At 37.4% G+C, this 15,686-nt stretch overlaps 1 protein-coding gene across 11 annotated transcripts in view; it reads right to left on the reverse strand.

Annotated features, from left to right (window-relative positions):
- Positions 1–15,686, reverse strand: part of INPP4B (inositol polyphosphate-4-phosphatase type II B) — a 294,090-nt gene that overhangs the window by 174,750 nt on the left and 103,654 nt on the right. For all 11 annotated transcript variants that reach the window (XM_048074997.2, XM_048075001.2, XM_066996676.1 and 8 more), the window contains 2 exons: positions 7,392–7,616; positions 5,644–5,688 (listed from right to left, as the gene is read on the reverse strand). In XM_048074997.2, the coding sequence (XP_047930954.2) occupies positions 5,644–5,688; positions 7,392–7,616 (270 nt within the window). The remainder of the gene's footprint in view (positions 1–5,643; positions 5,689–7,391; positions 7,617–15,686) is intronic.

Consider the following 15,686-nt stretch of genomic DNA (forward strand, 5'->3'; position numbering starts at 1 on the left):
AGTTTTACAGTAACCAGGAAAAAACAGGAAAACACACCTGAGTAGGTCATTGGGTAGAAAGAAATTGTATAAGACCAGAACAAATTTGTATTAGATTCAGAATAAATTTGTATTAAATTCAAACTTTTAACCAAAAACATCAGGTTTTAAGACAGCAAAAGTATAAATCTGCTCTTCATGTGACTATTAAACTAATTTGATTCACATGGCCTTTAAAACAAAAAGGAATAAAAAACCTAGAGCATACAGTGACACTTCGATTCATAGAGAAAAAGATCACTTCTCTTTTCGTATTTTCTCAGAATGTGATGATTTTCTTTTTCATTTGACTAATAAGAAACTATTAGTCACTTAACTGAAAAACCAAAAGCTGAGTTAGATGGGAAATTCTGCTAGAATCAGGACGTCTGATTCCAAGCTTATGGTGTTGATAAAACTAGTATTTTTGCTCATTACTCTTCTAGGAACAGCTGCTGCCAAAAAAACTCCAGATTATGTTTCTGAATTGGAAAAAAACGTTTGGTCATGGTCTTTGAGCAGCATTGATGTACCATTTAGGTTCAGTATGCAGAGTTTAATCTGCTTCAAGACCTTTTCCAAGAGATGCCATCACAATACTACCCTGGGAAAAGCAAAAAGACAGTGAAGAATTAAAAAAATAGTTATCTGTGTTTACAGGTAGACAGCTCATGTATCAACACACCACTTGGTAAAATGGAAATATAAATGCCCTAGAAAATTTACGTTTTTATCCTTTCAGCTCCTTGGTTATGTTTTCTATGAATTGTGTGCTATTTAATGAGTTTTTGAAAAAGGACATAACCAAGACTTACATTATTCTATACTTTGAAAAGTACATAGAGGTTACACAACAACAGGACAGTCCATCAAATTTCACTGCCCTAACATACCTCCCAAGAGAGGGAAAGCTTTTGGAAATGCTCGACAGGTGCTCTCATTAAAATGAGTACCTGACTATGACTGCAACATGTGCAGAGATATTACTTTCTAGGCAGCTATCTAGACAATTATACTACACCCACAACAGTAATATCCTCAGCCGTCTCCACACCTCTAATCAATTAGAGAAATTCAAGAACACTGAAATGCATCCAGAGAAATTCTACTGGACATTAAAGTGGTAATGACCTTTCCATTTAGATTTTATTTCCTCCAATGTATTTCTCCATATTAATGTCACATTCATTACTGAGCTCAGCTCTGAGCACTTTTACTACCAACTGAGCCTTCTGCCTTACTCCCTCCTTTTTCTTGAGTTTTCCTGTGCTGCTTTGTCAGTTCATCATGAAGTAAATGCAAATACCTTTAGAGATACAAGCTCTTAGAAACTTCACAAGTGCTCGCCTGTATGCATAATAAAATTTATATCCCATAACCTTTATATCAGTGTAAGTAAGTAAGCTCATACTACAAAGTAGCTACACTGAAATCAGCGTGAAGTCAGGAACCTACACCATATGTAGTTAGATCCAGGACTCAGACTTGGATATTTTCTAAATCAGAACAGTAACTAGCAACCAAAAAGAGTTAAGACCAGAACAGTAAAAAAAAAAAAAAAAAAAAAAACCACAGTAAAAAGAGCTAACTCTGTGCACTTCAGCATCACAGGGAAGATCTTCATCAGCTTCAGTGTTTGTTAGATTGGCTTGTTACTTAGGCTCAGTATCTGTTTTTCCTCCCATTGCCCTGTTCCACCCCTCTACTCAGCACCGTGCACAAAACAAGATGCAGTACCTTCCTGGTGCTTCATAAAACAGCAGACAGAAGAGAAAGAAATGACTTGAAAAGACAAACAAGATAAGTTTGAAAAAGCAAGCATCCCAACAGTTATAAGGTTCAAAAAGCAGCTGTATTCCAAAAGAGTCCTCAGGAATATTAAAACAACTGAAATAGTAGCAAAAAAAAAAATCTTAGAATTTTTTTTTTTAAAATCTACATGAAGATGGGACTCCAAAAAAAAAATCAAAATCAAGTTCACTGCAAAAAACGTTGCGTGTACTGTGGTGGAATGCTCTAGTTCAGAAGAATTTTATCCTAGTAAACACCTCAGAAAAAAAAAAAAAATTTTTCTTTGGTTTTTGGTTTTCAAGGTGGTTTTCGTTGTTGTTGTTGTTGTTTTTTTATTTTGTTTTTGACATTTTATCAAGAAAATACTTGGCAGGGTGTTATGGATAATAAATGCAGAAAGTGAGCTACTATACCAGAACACAGGCCCTAGAAGAATTTGGACATAATGACGTTATTTCAAAATCTAGCTATCAGAACCTCAGACATTAAAGAACATTTAGATATACTGTCACTAAATAAATCTGGTGCATTAGACAGTATGCATGCATTAATGAAAAACCATATCCTATTTTAATTACTGGTAAGCTCCATTTCTGAAAGTTCTTTATTGATCAACTATTCACCAGTGACAGAAAAAATGTAAATTATGTGGCAATAACTGAAAAATACTTTTAAAGTTAAAGGTATGTCTATATGAGCTGACATAAGCAAATGCGTATTTGCATACATATTTTTGGACATTGAGTCTAATTTCTACTTAGCTAATACAATACTGTTTATATGTCTGTGACTAGAATTACATATATAAACCATTCTTTCAGGAATGGAGACCAGTTTTATATATCATTAGCTGTTAGCTTTGTTTTCCAAAACATAAATGCTTAAGACCAATTAAATTATTTTTACAAGTCTCTACAGAGCCCTAAGATGTGGTTGCTTTAGGTACACCTTGTAGTAGTTGGCTTGCTTGCAGCAAATCTCTATGTATCACCCCTGCTTACCGTGCTTTGGTTCACTGGACAACAAGGCCTTGGAAGTCCTTTGTTAGTGAGTGCTAAGTTTCTCATGTATTTACTGATTCCTAAAACTATAGCTACCCACACTGCTGTAATACGGGTATTGAACAAAATTACCTTAACAGTCTAATTTTATAGAGTTCAAGCCTCCAAAAGATAGAGCAGCCAAACAGGGCTCTTGGCCTGCCAGCAGCAAAGAGGCAGCTTTATGTCTCAGCTGGTACTGCAAGGCAGCGCATCTTTCCCAGCCAAATTCTTCCTTTCACATCCATAAGCCAAAAGCAGCTGCTGCATTCATGTCCATTTCTACAGCACAGTGGTGGTGAGTGGGGTGGCTGCAGGTAGGAGATATTGCCATGGCTATATTGATCTTACAGTAACAAGGATAACAGCTTATGATAAGCTGAAGTCTTCTGTGGACCACTCAGTCACTTCAGGTGGATTTCCGTGATGTAAATTAATGTTTAGTATTATTTTAAAATAAGAACTAAGGATCAGACTTGCTGCCAAATATCCCTGACTTAAAAGCATTGACCAGGAATACCAGTCAAAAACACGAGGTTTATATTTCTACTTGTTACGTGAGCAGCAGAAGCAGACCTCAGTGTATAATACAACTCCATGACTTGATCAACAATGCTGCAGAACAAACCAGAAAACAAATTCCTACTATAAAAAAATAAAATGCAAAAGACACCATGGGTGAATGTAGCTTCATCCAGCATGAGTGTGAAAACCTCTGAAAATAGTTACACACCACTTTTTTTTTTTTTTTTTTACACTTCTTCCTGCCAGGGCACATTTGTCACAGATAAAAACTTTTCCTGAAGTACAGCTTATCTAATTGCCAGTCACTGTCTGTAGCACCTTCCTCCCTTCTCCAATCCCACACCAGGGTCATTCTGGGAGTTTGTTATGGCTGGAGCATTGCAATTTTACTAGTCATGCCTAAATACTCCAGTCACATCATCTACAAAAACACTTATGGAAAGAAACAGGAAAGTTACCTTTCTAACAGAAAAGTTAGAATAGCTTTTAATCATTATTATAGCATGGTAATTTCCTGACAGAACTAGGCCTTTTTTTTTGTGCCAACTTTTAAAAATTTCAGAAGTAGTCCCTACAGAAGAAAAAAAACTATTCTACTACATTTTTGTACAACTGTAACCATCTAGTTCTTAAAAAAAAAAAACATACAGGTAAAACTACCCTGGTATAGTTACAAGAATCTAGAAATTACTGCATGAAATAGAACTGCATCTGCCCAAAAGGGCACAGCTTTAGGGTATCTGCTTTTAAATCAGTGTTGTTACTGCCATACAAAAGCCAAGCATAACCCAGTTCAAAGGACAAGTCCACAAGAGGCAAAAGTGACAGGATGAACAAGGTGAGTGCCTGCAATCACGCCACTGATGCCATTGTGTTTGCTGTACTGGGAGGGTTGCAGAAGGAGACATGTTTGTTGGTTAAGTTCTCCAAACAGTGGACTTCAATGGACTTTTATATAAAACCCTTCTTACTGCACTCTTGTTCTTTTGCTGTCTTACACACACACAGAGTGATGCAGGGGGGAAGACCAATCTGGTATGGTAAATAAACAGGAAGGAAAAAAAGAGGGGAAAGAAAGAAAGACTGAAGTCATGATTTCCACAACTAGAACATCCACTGCTACGACAGATCCCTCTTGCCCCGTTACAGTTGGACAGAACACTTTTAACGGAAGTGATAGTGTGGTGGTAGTAGTAGAAACTGTCCCCTCTCTCCCCCCCCAAAGATTTTTATGTAGAAGATTTTTCACATTCTTGCAGAATCTTTCCAATAGACATTTTTAAATTGTTTCTATCAGAGGAAATATAACAGATACTGAACAGCTCTAAAAGTTTCAGTGTACAACTATAAAACAAGATGCATATTAACAGGTCATAGGAATGCAAAAATAAGAAATTTGCCAAGTATATTTATGTATTTCAGAAAATATGCAGCATATAGCACGAGATATTTCAGGAGATCTGTTATTACCAACTGTGATTTTACTGTATACAGGAAGAGACAATAAGCAAGAAGCCTAGCTATTAGTCTGATTTCTGATAAGGTATTATTGTATTTAATTCTTCAACAGCAAACGATCTTGATACTTAGCAAATTTGAAATTTCAAGTTTTTGCTCTGAAAGAGCAATGAAAGTTAATAATTCACTTTTCTAAACGGTACACTCTTCAGGAAGCAAATACTGTGGACCTTTATGTCATACTACAACTACATCATTATTTTACTAGCTTTCTTGATTTACTCAGCCATCTTTATCATGCTGTATACCCCTGTATAGAGAGGATGGCTGGAGCTGACGGAATACCTCCTGAAATTAAGTTATTTGTCTAACCCAAAGTATAAAAAGGGAAAATTAGGCAAACATTCATATCAATTTCTGTCTCTAAAAAAGATCAAGGCTTTTAAATAAAGGTTTGTTCTAAGGGGACGGCACTGCCATCTAAATGAAAGGTCTTTTTTAAAAGTGCATCTTAAACACACTTCAAATCAGTAACATTTCATAAACAACATCGACAGAACTACTGGGCAGATTTTCAGCACAGTAGAGAAGTAGAGCATTTGAGAAGTCACCAGATCTGCATACCTTTTAACCGAACAGGAATACCAAGACAGCATTTCAAAGACACATACACACAGGCAGGTCTCCTGCCTATCTTGCCTAAATGAACCAGAGTTCTTACATTCTTTCTTTTGAAAGAGGCAATATGCTGCATTACATAACACTACACATACGCACACACACTGCAAAGAGAAACAAAATGGTATCTTACCAAGACTGAACTCCAACTTTGGCTCATTTGCAATCCTCTGAATACCTTTTAACATTAAGAAAAAAATTATTAGAAATAATTTGATTTTGATATATTTTTTTAGTACAGCTTAAAAGTTTCACATGCCTTATTCATGCCTCATTCATTACCTGCCACTGCCAACAGAGTAACATTTCATAATGAAAAACCTGTAGTGAAAGAGGTCTTTGCATGAAGTACTTGTCCAGAAAAAAATACAACTTCTAAAGATGACTTCTGTCTTAGTAACGGAAACTTTTCATTGATGGGAAAAGAAAATAAGAAAAAAATCATGTATTGATATGTGTAAGATTTTAGATCACAATTATCTACAAATGTAATGTTTTCCTGACAGATACTAGAACTTGTTTTTTTTTTAATGGGTACGCTATCACATGAAAAAGAAAAACGAAAAGTATGTCCTGTGAAAGTATATAAATGAGGTTAATCTAGCAAAATATATCACAAAGGTGTTGTCTTACAATTTACATGTAGGTCAATAAAATAACCCTGCTCTTTATTGGAAAACAGTACTTGAATTTGTTTTTTCATATACTGAAAACAAGAACATTATAGTTCCCTCCAGTTTGGAGTTAAGTTCTAGTGCATATTTACTGCTAAGGGCTATATATTCTACCTACATAGGACAAAGAAGTGAACCACAGAACCACAAGAAGAGAAACACAAGATGAATGGTTAAATAATAGTGAGTTGTTCACCCTCTGCAGGAAGTAATTGAATCCCAACTACGGTATCGATTAAACTTGTAGAAAAGAAACTGTCTCATGGTAACATTTATGTATCATCTCCAATAAGCATCATTATTAAGTAGTTTAAATTACTGAAGTACTGAAGAAATTGGTCCGACTTGTGCGAACCAAGTTGGTATAAAATCTATAAAGTAAGATTTTTGTTACAAATATAAGAAGAAAATAGCTGTTCACGTTCCATGAAAATTTCATGTTGCAGAATAGGTCTGGCTTTCAGATTGTTCTCATTATTGTAGCTAATCATTCAAGTCTGGCCAGAAAAAAAAATTACAGCTGCAGAGCTTGGAAAGGTCTTGGTCAGTAAGAAATAATAAATAAGATCCTTTTTTTTTTTTTAATAGAGTTATAAAAATTTCTCTGACCACAAATTTCTCAGAGTTCAACCTCACCACGAGCAGAGTCAGCATGTTGGCCTGGAACATTTTTATGAGTGTGCTGGACACAGGCTTGATTAAGTAACTGGGCAACTGAAATACAGGGCACAGCAATACAGCATAATTCAGGCCCCCGTGCACCCAACATGACTCAATGTATCACTACATGCTTTCATACCCCCAGTGCTTTTATATTACAAAGTACACTTTCGTGACACTAAATTGAGTATGACTAAATCCTTCTTTGCAAATAAATGGAAATTATCAGATATTATCTTACATAGTAATCCATATATTCATGTAGTACAAAAAAACAAGAACAGGATATTTAGGTCTCACGAAGGAAACACATTGGAGAAAAAGGCCAGAGACATAGTGATCACATATTTGTTCCTCTGAAGATAATCTGCATAAATCTAAGTATAATCAGTAATGATATTTGCAGATAATTTTGATCAGTTTTCTCCTTCTACAACTGCATTTTGTCAAGTAACAAGTAAAAGAGCATTACGTACACAGTCCGTATTGCTATATTCTGTGGCATTTTTATTTTACCACTCTAAAAAAAATGAATATATGCACTTACTCGTAAACTGTGGCTCTCCTAAACTGTCTACTTGTGATGAAGGGAGAAACTGACGGGCTTCATCTGATGCTCTCTCCTCTTTGATTTCCATGATCAGTCTCCGGAGCTGCTGAATTTTAATCCTCAAACCTTCTGAGTTGGCCTCTCCCAATGCCACAGCCCAAGCTTCACAGTCTGGCTTAGACGCAGCTTCAAGGTAAAGATCTGGTTCTCCACTCTGAAACTCTGCACTCAGAAAACATCAACACCGTTGTTAGGAACTCTTATTCAGACTAGGGATCACAACAAAATTGTTATCACACAACATTAATGCCACCACACGTACTTCTTCCATCACAGAGCCATGCAGCCCATCCAACTCAAATCAATGCCCTATACTTTTGTACTTGGTGCAGTACAAAGTCTGTCCACAGAGTGGTTCCAAAAGCAATTAACATATTGCTAAACCAGGTGGATGAATCAAACTGAAATGGGAAACCCTTTTTCAGGACAGATTCTGCAGCTTAGCAGGTAGCTATCAGAATTGCTAACTTAAACAAGAATTTAGCAAGAGCAGCAGAGAGAGACAACGTGATTTCACCAGAATCGATGTGTTCATCAGTTCTTCTATTAGACCTGCACTTTCTGCTCCACATTTTATCCATCCTTGGCAGAATACTGCTCATCAATACACGCAGATAATTTAGCATGACATAACTCCTCTGTGAAGGCCCAACAGGTTGTGCATAGGAGATTCCGACCTCATTACTATCTACGTGTCTTTTGCTGTTCTGCCTGAAGTCTAATTGTTTAATGATCACATTTTCTAACGACAAAAGAGAAAAGGCATTTAAAAAAAATGCCAAAGCTCCCAAGAAAATGCAGGTAAGTAGCAAGGGTCAGTCGTTTGATTAGAATTAGCACAGAAAGAAAAAACACCTCTTAGGCATTTAAAATTCTGTGGCACGGACAGCTTCACAGAGCTGCAAATTCAGTGTGACATGGTGTGTGATAAACACAATGAAGAATGAACTGAGAAAGAAAAAAAATCAATGCTTCTCGGAATATGTTACCAACTGATTCAGAAACATAAAACCCTATCAAGCACCTGTGTTAATAAGGATTGAAGGATTTGGTAGGACATCAAAATCATTTTGACCTAAATGAGCCATAGATAATATTACTAAATATAATAATGTTAATAGACAGAAAACTTGCATGCTTTCATAACTAGTTCAAAAACCCAGACAACATATAGAACTTTTCTATATACAAAGTGAACTTGAATTCCTTTTTCCTAACTTGAGTATCTAACCTTGGGCACTTACCCACATATGTTATTCTAAACCCATTTGCACTTCATAAACTGAGCATCTGCCACTTACAATTAACTATGCCTTTATTGTTATGGGGGACAAAAGATGCAAACCCTCAAGTCTGGAAGTCTCTTAAAATTGTGTTGGCACAAATCCCAGTAGAGGTGAAACAAGTTATTTGTCTGGTAGTGGATCTAAGGAAATGTAAATATCTGCCTGCAGCTGCTGATAAGAATTCAGAACAAGATTTCACAGACCAGTTGAACTAAAGAATCCATGAAGACTGAGGGAGAAGAAGAGCAGAAAGTGGGGTATCGTCCTTCTGGCTTCACAGGTACTTTAAGAAGTGCTAATAAGGATTTTAACTCTTGCCTCTGGCCCCAGCTCAGTCTGGGAAATAAGATATTCAGTTCATGTGACAAGAATATTCAAAATCAGAGGGAGATGCAGATGTTCATCTGATCCTTATTTGCACACAATATATATTTGCCTTGAGTGACCAAACCTGATCAAGCTGAGTTTGACTGTTTGTGAAAATGAATTCAAACACAAATTTCACCTGTAAGCTCTCATGTGATCTGCTACCGCACCTGGGGTGGACAAGGGGGCAGTAACATTCAAGAGGACTGGTAATTAGAAGAGCTGATAACTTCTCTTATGCTCCAGTAAGACATGTGACAGCACAATTATCTACTCCCTTCTGTCACTCAGCCCAGTAATTCAGAAGTTTGGTTTTACTTCATTGTATTTTGGAACTACCAGTGGGGAAGAAAAAAAAAAAGAAAAAAGAGAAAGGAAAGCAAAAGAGGCATGTAGTCAACCACCATCAAAACTGAAATTAACCATCAGTCATCCAGATATTTACAGGCATGCAAAACACCTGCTTGTACCATTCAGTCTTTAAAAGCTCTGAATTTTTAATAGAAGCAGCTTGGATTTCCAAGATGCCTTAGCTAATGAAAGACTGTCACACAAACAAGCCAACACTTGACAATCAAAATTCAGATATGCTAAGGTGTTTTTTTTTCCTCTTTATTTTTAAACATAAACAGGAACAGTGATCTTGCCTTGAAATATTCTGCCACTAGCTAAATAAAAAACATCTGCTTTGGGAGGAAATCAACATTTTGCAATTGAAATTGTGCTATTTATATTTACCTCTCAGCTGTGGAAATCAGACTGCTGAGCACAAAAGGCATACTGAATCATACTTAATATGCATAGAACCAGAAACACATAGTGAAATGCAGTGTGAGTGTATGTAATTCACTGTATTCTGATCTAACAGGTGCCAGTTTTGAAGTCTGGAAATTTATTCCAAACTATCACTTCAAAACTATAGTCTGCTATATTTAGGTCTTTGGGGTACTCAGAACAACTAAGTTCAATTCTGAAAAGCATACGAAACTGCCACAAAAATACTAATTTCTGCAAACATAGGAAGTTTTATTCTGCAGATCGAACAGTTGGCAATATATTTCACACGCTGTTTCAATGCATGTAATGTTTACATACAACCAGTTCACGTTACAATAAAAACTGTCTTAACCATTTTCAAAACGTGCATTGGCAAAAAAGTCTGTTGCAATAAAGGAACACAGGTTTATTTATGTAATAAATCACTATCATGTTCTCTTTCATATTGTCATGTTGATTATTATTTTAAATCATATGCAAATAGATAATCCTATCGAGCTCAGATACTTAATTCCAGGTTTCAGTATGTAGGCAAAACTTAGCTGCCACAAGTATTTCTGAAAATAAAACGGTATATTGACAAACCCTCAAACGTAATGAATGCCTCCAATGAGTAGTGGAAATATTGGTAGAATTATATTTGTCCTGAAACATCCTACACAGGAGCATTTCATGGGTAAGCAAAAAAACTTTGTACTCACAATTACAGTTACTGTAGAAAACACAAGTAGTCAGTCAAAAATGAATTAACTGTCACAAATACCAGCCTCAGGGGAAAAGAAAAAGGAGGAAGCAAACATTACTAACTCTAGTGCATGGATTTGATACCAAGTGTTAGCCCTGATGCTTGGATAAAGCAGTGCAAGCAAGCCAACCCCAGTGCACCATTTGTGAAGTCTGCATTTGCTCTACAGCAGGTGGATGAAGCACTCAGGACTACTCGGGACATCCACTTGGCCTGCAGTGTTGCGGTACTCATATTTTGAAGGAAATTTTTCTTGTCCAGAAACTGCCCACCTTACATAATGTATAATTAACTGCATTCACACTTCTGTTGACTTCCTGTCCACTGAAACACAAACAGGGCAGAAATAGAGACACCGCTTACACTGACATAATGGAAAAGTAATCCAGTCCTGTGGCTACAGTACTTCTCTTCCTTATTTCAGTATCAGCACTTCAACTAGGGGCAACTGATGAGGAAACAGATATTCAAAAGCAAACTTGTCTGTTTAGAGAGCTTCTTCTGATCAGGACTCTATGAACCAACAAGTCTTTTCCTGAAGCTTCATCTTAACAGAGTTTCTCCCACTGAAGCCAGCATATAATTTAGGACTTCTGCAGCTCACATAAAGAAACCACCAGCACCCCTTGTCCCCCAGTCAAACAGAACTGCTGTCAAATAATGAAATGGCACAAGCTGAGGTATCCCCAACAACACTGGAAAGCCTCTCCTGCTCTAACCCAGCCATCTAAAGTCAGAAGTGTATTTTGGTATTAGTTCCATCATCCTAAAATAACTTGTTGTTGTCATAGTTACTTTGTAATAATACTTACATTTAAAAGGTTTTTCACTTTAACAGTACCAACTGCCTCTTTCCTTCACAACTACTTTGATATTTCAGTTGTTTTAACAACGCTAACAACTCTCTTGTTAAAAATCTTACTTGAGTCCCTTTTCATTTTAATAAAATCTTCAACAAAAACCTGGGTTTCTCTGAAACCTGAAGTAAATAACTGTCTCAAAAAAAAGCATAGACAGTTACTGGAATCAACCCTTGTCTTTCAGAAGACTGCAGTTTAATAGACAGACTTCTAAAAATAATATATATATACACACTCACTTCTAAGGGGTAGGGAGAAACGCTCTTCACTGAAGCTTTTTCATTTGGCATTTTTCTTTCTTTTTTTTTTTCCTTTCTCTCAGGAAGGCCGTATTGACTTAATTTATTAAATATGTAAAAGTGACAGGAAGATACACTATGGTTTGCTTTATTTTCATTAAGGAGAGCTGTAAGCATAAAATCATGTTGAACAGTACAAAAGAAATTGCTGGCAGTATTTAAATAAAAAAAGATGTAAAAAGCACATGGTCAGTGTCCGTGATAACAGCCCCTCATCTTCTAGGGAATCACTTTTTTCCCCCCCTCCTACACCAATATGCAAAGTTGGAGAGTTCAAAAAAGGTTAAAGGTTCTCTCTCCATTCACACATACTAGCAAAAACCGATTCTCAACTGCTACCTCAGCAGTGGTAAATGGTTGGAAATATCAATGAACCACTGTCACTCTAAAATATAAAGCACCATCGCAGCTAACCACCATAATTCTGCAACAAAAGCAGAATGAAGCTTTGATACATAAATTATATCTGCAGGATATTTCTAATACAGACATCAGAGGCTTTTAATTCACATAGCTGACTGAATTCTATATGCTGATGCATTTCATGTTCAAATTAGTATTGATGAAATCATCCCACGGTTACTCATGATTCTACGTTAATCTTCCTTTGAAAGTTCAATTCTCGATCAAAGATAAAGAATTTAATTAAGAATTTTATCTTCAGTGGTTGGGTTTATTTAATTTTTTTTTATTTTGCAAATCTGGAATAAACTTTTGTTAAGTTACCATTATAGTCTTCATTTAAGTCCCCATAGAAGTTCACAAAAATGACTGAGGTATTGGATATAAATACAGCATGATAGAAAACTTTGTTTTCCCAGGTTGACTACCGCACTATAATGCTTCCTTGCTTTCAGTTCCAGCAGGCTTTCACACATGCCCTTTCCTTGAATTAATTAACCACCACACCTACACTGAAAGCCAAGCAGGCCACACAAATATTTAAGCACCCCAATGGTATCCTTAACAGCACTGAACAGAAGTCCTGCAGCATACACTACAGCCTTTGCTTAACAGTAGACTGCTTTTGAAAAAACAGGGTATATCACACCCCTGGCTGAACCATCAATCCACCTTCAATAAGGCAGGATTCAAGGACCTTGATTCTCTATCCAAGTCTGGAAGAGTAACTAACGTATTCCTCAGTTACCACATCTCAAAACAAGGGAGTGATACTGACCTGCCTTTCCAAACCACTACCACTGAAAGAAGCAAAAAATTCCAGGCTTTTTGGGTTACATACTGCTCACTAAGGGAATGCTTGCCATCTAAGGGTTATTCCTACATGTGGGCCTTTCACCTGACACCCTGCAAAACATTGTAGGTAACTATGACCTTGCATCAAGAACTCGGTCATCTTCTTATCTTCCCTCCTTCCTCACCATGCCTCACCAGCCCTACCCACACGTCAGAGCTCTTACTTCCTAGTTCTCACCAAGAAAGCGCACACAATAATAAAATTGGTACAGTCCTAGGGAAAGTTCTTACCCTGAAAAACTGAAGAGATTTACAGATCAAGAAAACGCAGTCCCTGAACGTAGTCTCTCACATCCAATTTCATTTCCTTGTGCCTGTGTCTCTTGGGTTCGTTCCCAAATTTTTATTGTACCACATGAAGGGAAGGAGGCCCACAGAGATGGCTCACATCCATACCATGTAAGTAACATGAGGCTCCATACAACAACAGCTCAACTTCAGATTGCTCTTGGGAGAGATTCAAGCATCCAGCCACACAGCTCCAGTCACCCTATTCAAGAGGAATGTAAGTGTGACCAAAAACTACCAACATGTTCCTCACTACAGCCTGGTCTCTGCACGGGCTGCAGGGAAATACCTCCTCCACCCTGTGGTGCTGCCACTGGAGCAGGCTGGAACTGCCGCAGGGTAGGCCCAGCCCCTCCTCACAGGGACCACCTCTGCAGCCCCCTGCTGCTGCCAGCACCGTGCCACATAAGCCACCTTTAACAGGGCTTCCAAGGTCCAAAGGAAGAAAGGAACATGTAATTGTAATAATTTTGAGAAATATTTCAGTGTTGGATGAGGCTATGATGCTTCCCTGTATTGTCAGGTGTGACCACTGCAGTTATTCAGGAGAACTGGAGCTGAGGAAGTTAACGATGCATTGCTCAAACCTTTCAGTTCACAGCAGCAGTTTCCAGGTTTAAGACCTTTTTGAATAAAATTGCTGAAATACTCTGCCTATCACACTTTTCTGGATTTCAGAACTGAATCACACTCATTTGAACCCTCGTGAGCTTTAAATCAGATCCAACTCATGTCAGTCTGACCTGCTCCGTTAATAGAAGCTAGTCAATGTTATGAGGGCATACGAGAAACCAGCCAATACAGAATGATGTTTCACCTAACAAATCTTTGTTTCCTTGAATGTTTCACTTAGAAATGTTTTGAGTTAGATAGCTTTGGGAGCACTATGCTTAAAGTGCTTACACAGATCTATCCACTACAACTGCCTGACCTCCTTTGTACTCTACTTACATTTCAGTGAACACAACACTGAGGCAATCAGCTCCACAGCATAACTGAATATTGCATGAAAATTTCCTTCTTTTTCCCCTCTGTGTTTACACTACTGTCATATATTACATTATCTTCTTAGATATCTGATTCAGACTCCATTTCTCACTATCCAGTGAGGATTCAGCCCACTACTCAGAGAAAGATGGAGACAGTCAGCCGGAAGCTCATTCCAAAACACCCCTCACAGCTTGAAGCCTGAACCTGAACCACCCACTGATTTTCTTTATCTTGCAATCTGTCCCTTCCTTGCTGCAAAAGTTATGTTTCATGGATGAACTCAGCCTCCTTTATCTTGAGCTTTGGTTGTGTACTGCCATAGCTGCCCTTGGCCTTTTCCAACAGGAATTTGTCATAGTGAGCAGGTAAGTTCTCCTATCCTGCTTCTACCCAAAACATTTCAAGCCCCACATACACATTTTACAGCTTGTTTTATTTGGCTGTCAGTAGTCAATTGATATCTCAATGATCAGGTAATAACAAGGCAGCTAGTTTTTCCATGACAAAAGCCCCCTAGTGATGAAGACCTCTTCATTCTTGAGGATCTTTTTCCCCCCCTTTTGTCTACTGAATTGTGTTTTTGCCCTACTGTACACAGAATATCATTTCACTTCCTTTAGTACGCTATTCTCACTCAGTACACAGTATACTATCTTCATTCCTCTTCAGTTTTGTTGAAATACCTCACATAACTCGCTTGCTTTCTCTTTTCCAATTCCATCAATTATCTGCCAGACTCTTGCCCATGTTCTCCAACACATGAAACTGCCAAGTTTGAAATCTGTCTCTTCCTCTATCTTTTGTTGTATTCCTTTAGTCACACTCCCGGTATTCACCATCATTTCACAGCTCTGAACACCTTTAGTTTTCTGTGCTTTTTCCTCTTTTCTCCTTTAAAACTTTTTAAACACTGGTTTGATATGCCACCCTTACTTCTAGCTACACGACTGACCCTCGAACTCTCACTGGAGACACAGACTTTCTAATAAAGATAACTTCTGTTCCTAACTATGGAAGTACATTTCTTCCTCCATACGTATTCCCAGTCACATTTTCTTCCACAGGCAGTCTCAAGTGCTTACTCAGTACAGAGTTGTCTGCTTCTCCTGTGTTTGGACTTAAAATCAGCCTGTCTCACTGCCATAGAAACCAGCCTGTTTGCAGGCTTCAAAGCCAATTAAAAGAACCCTGTCAGTAATTAAAACTGAGTTCTTGGTATAACAGCATTATGTTAAAGCATTGTAAAAAAAAGCACTAAAAGGGAACCGGCATGACTGTATTCATACCCAAACTGTAACATTACCACCTCATAAAGTCAATGATTCCAATTAATGAATTAGAATCAATAAACGCAGAATTAGAAA

Source organism: Anser cygnoides, chromosome 4, assembly GCF_040182565.1.
Source record: "Anser cygnoides isolate HZ-2024a breed goose chromosome 4, Taihu_goose_T2T_genome, whole genome shotgun sequence".
Taxonomy (NCBI): domain Eukaryota; kingdom Metazoa; phylum Chordata; class Aves; order Anseriformes; family Anatidae; genus Anser; species Anser cygnoides.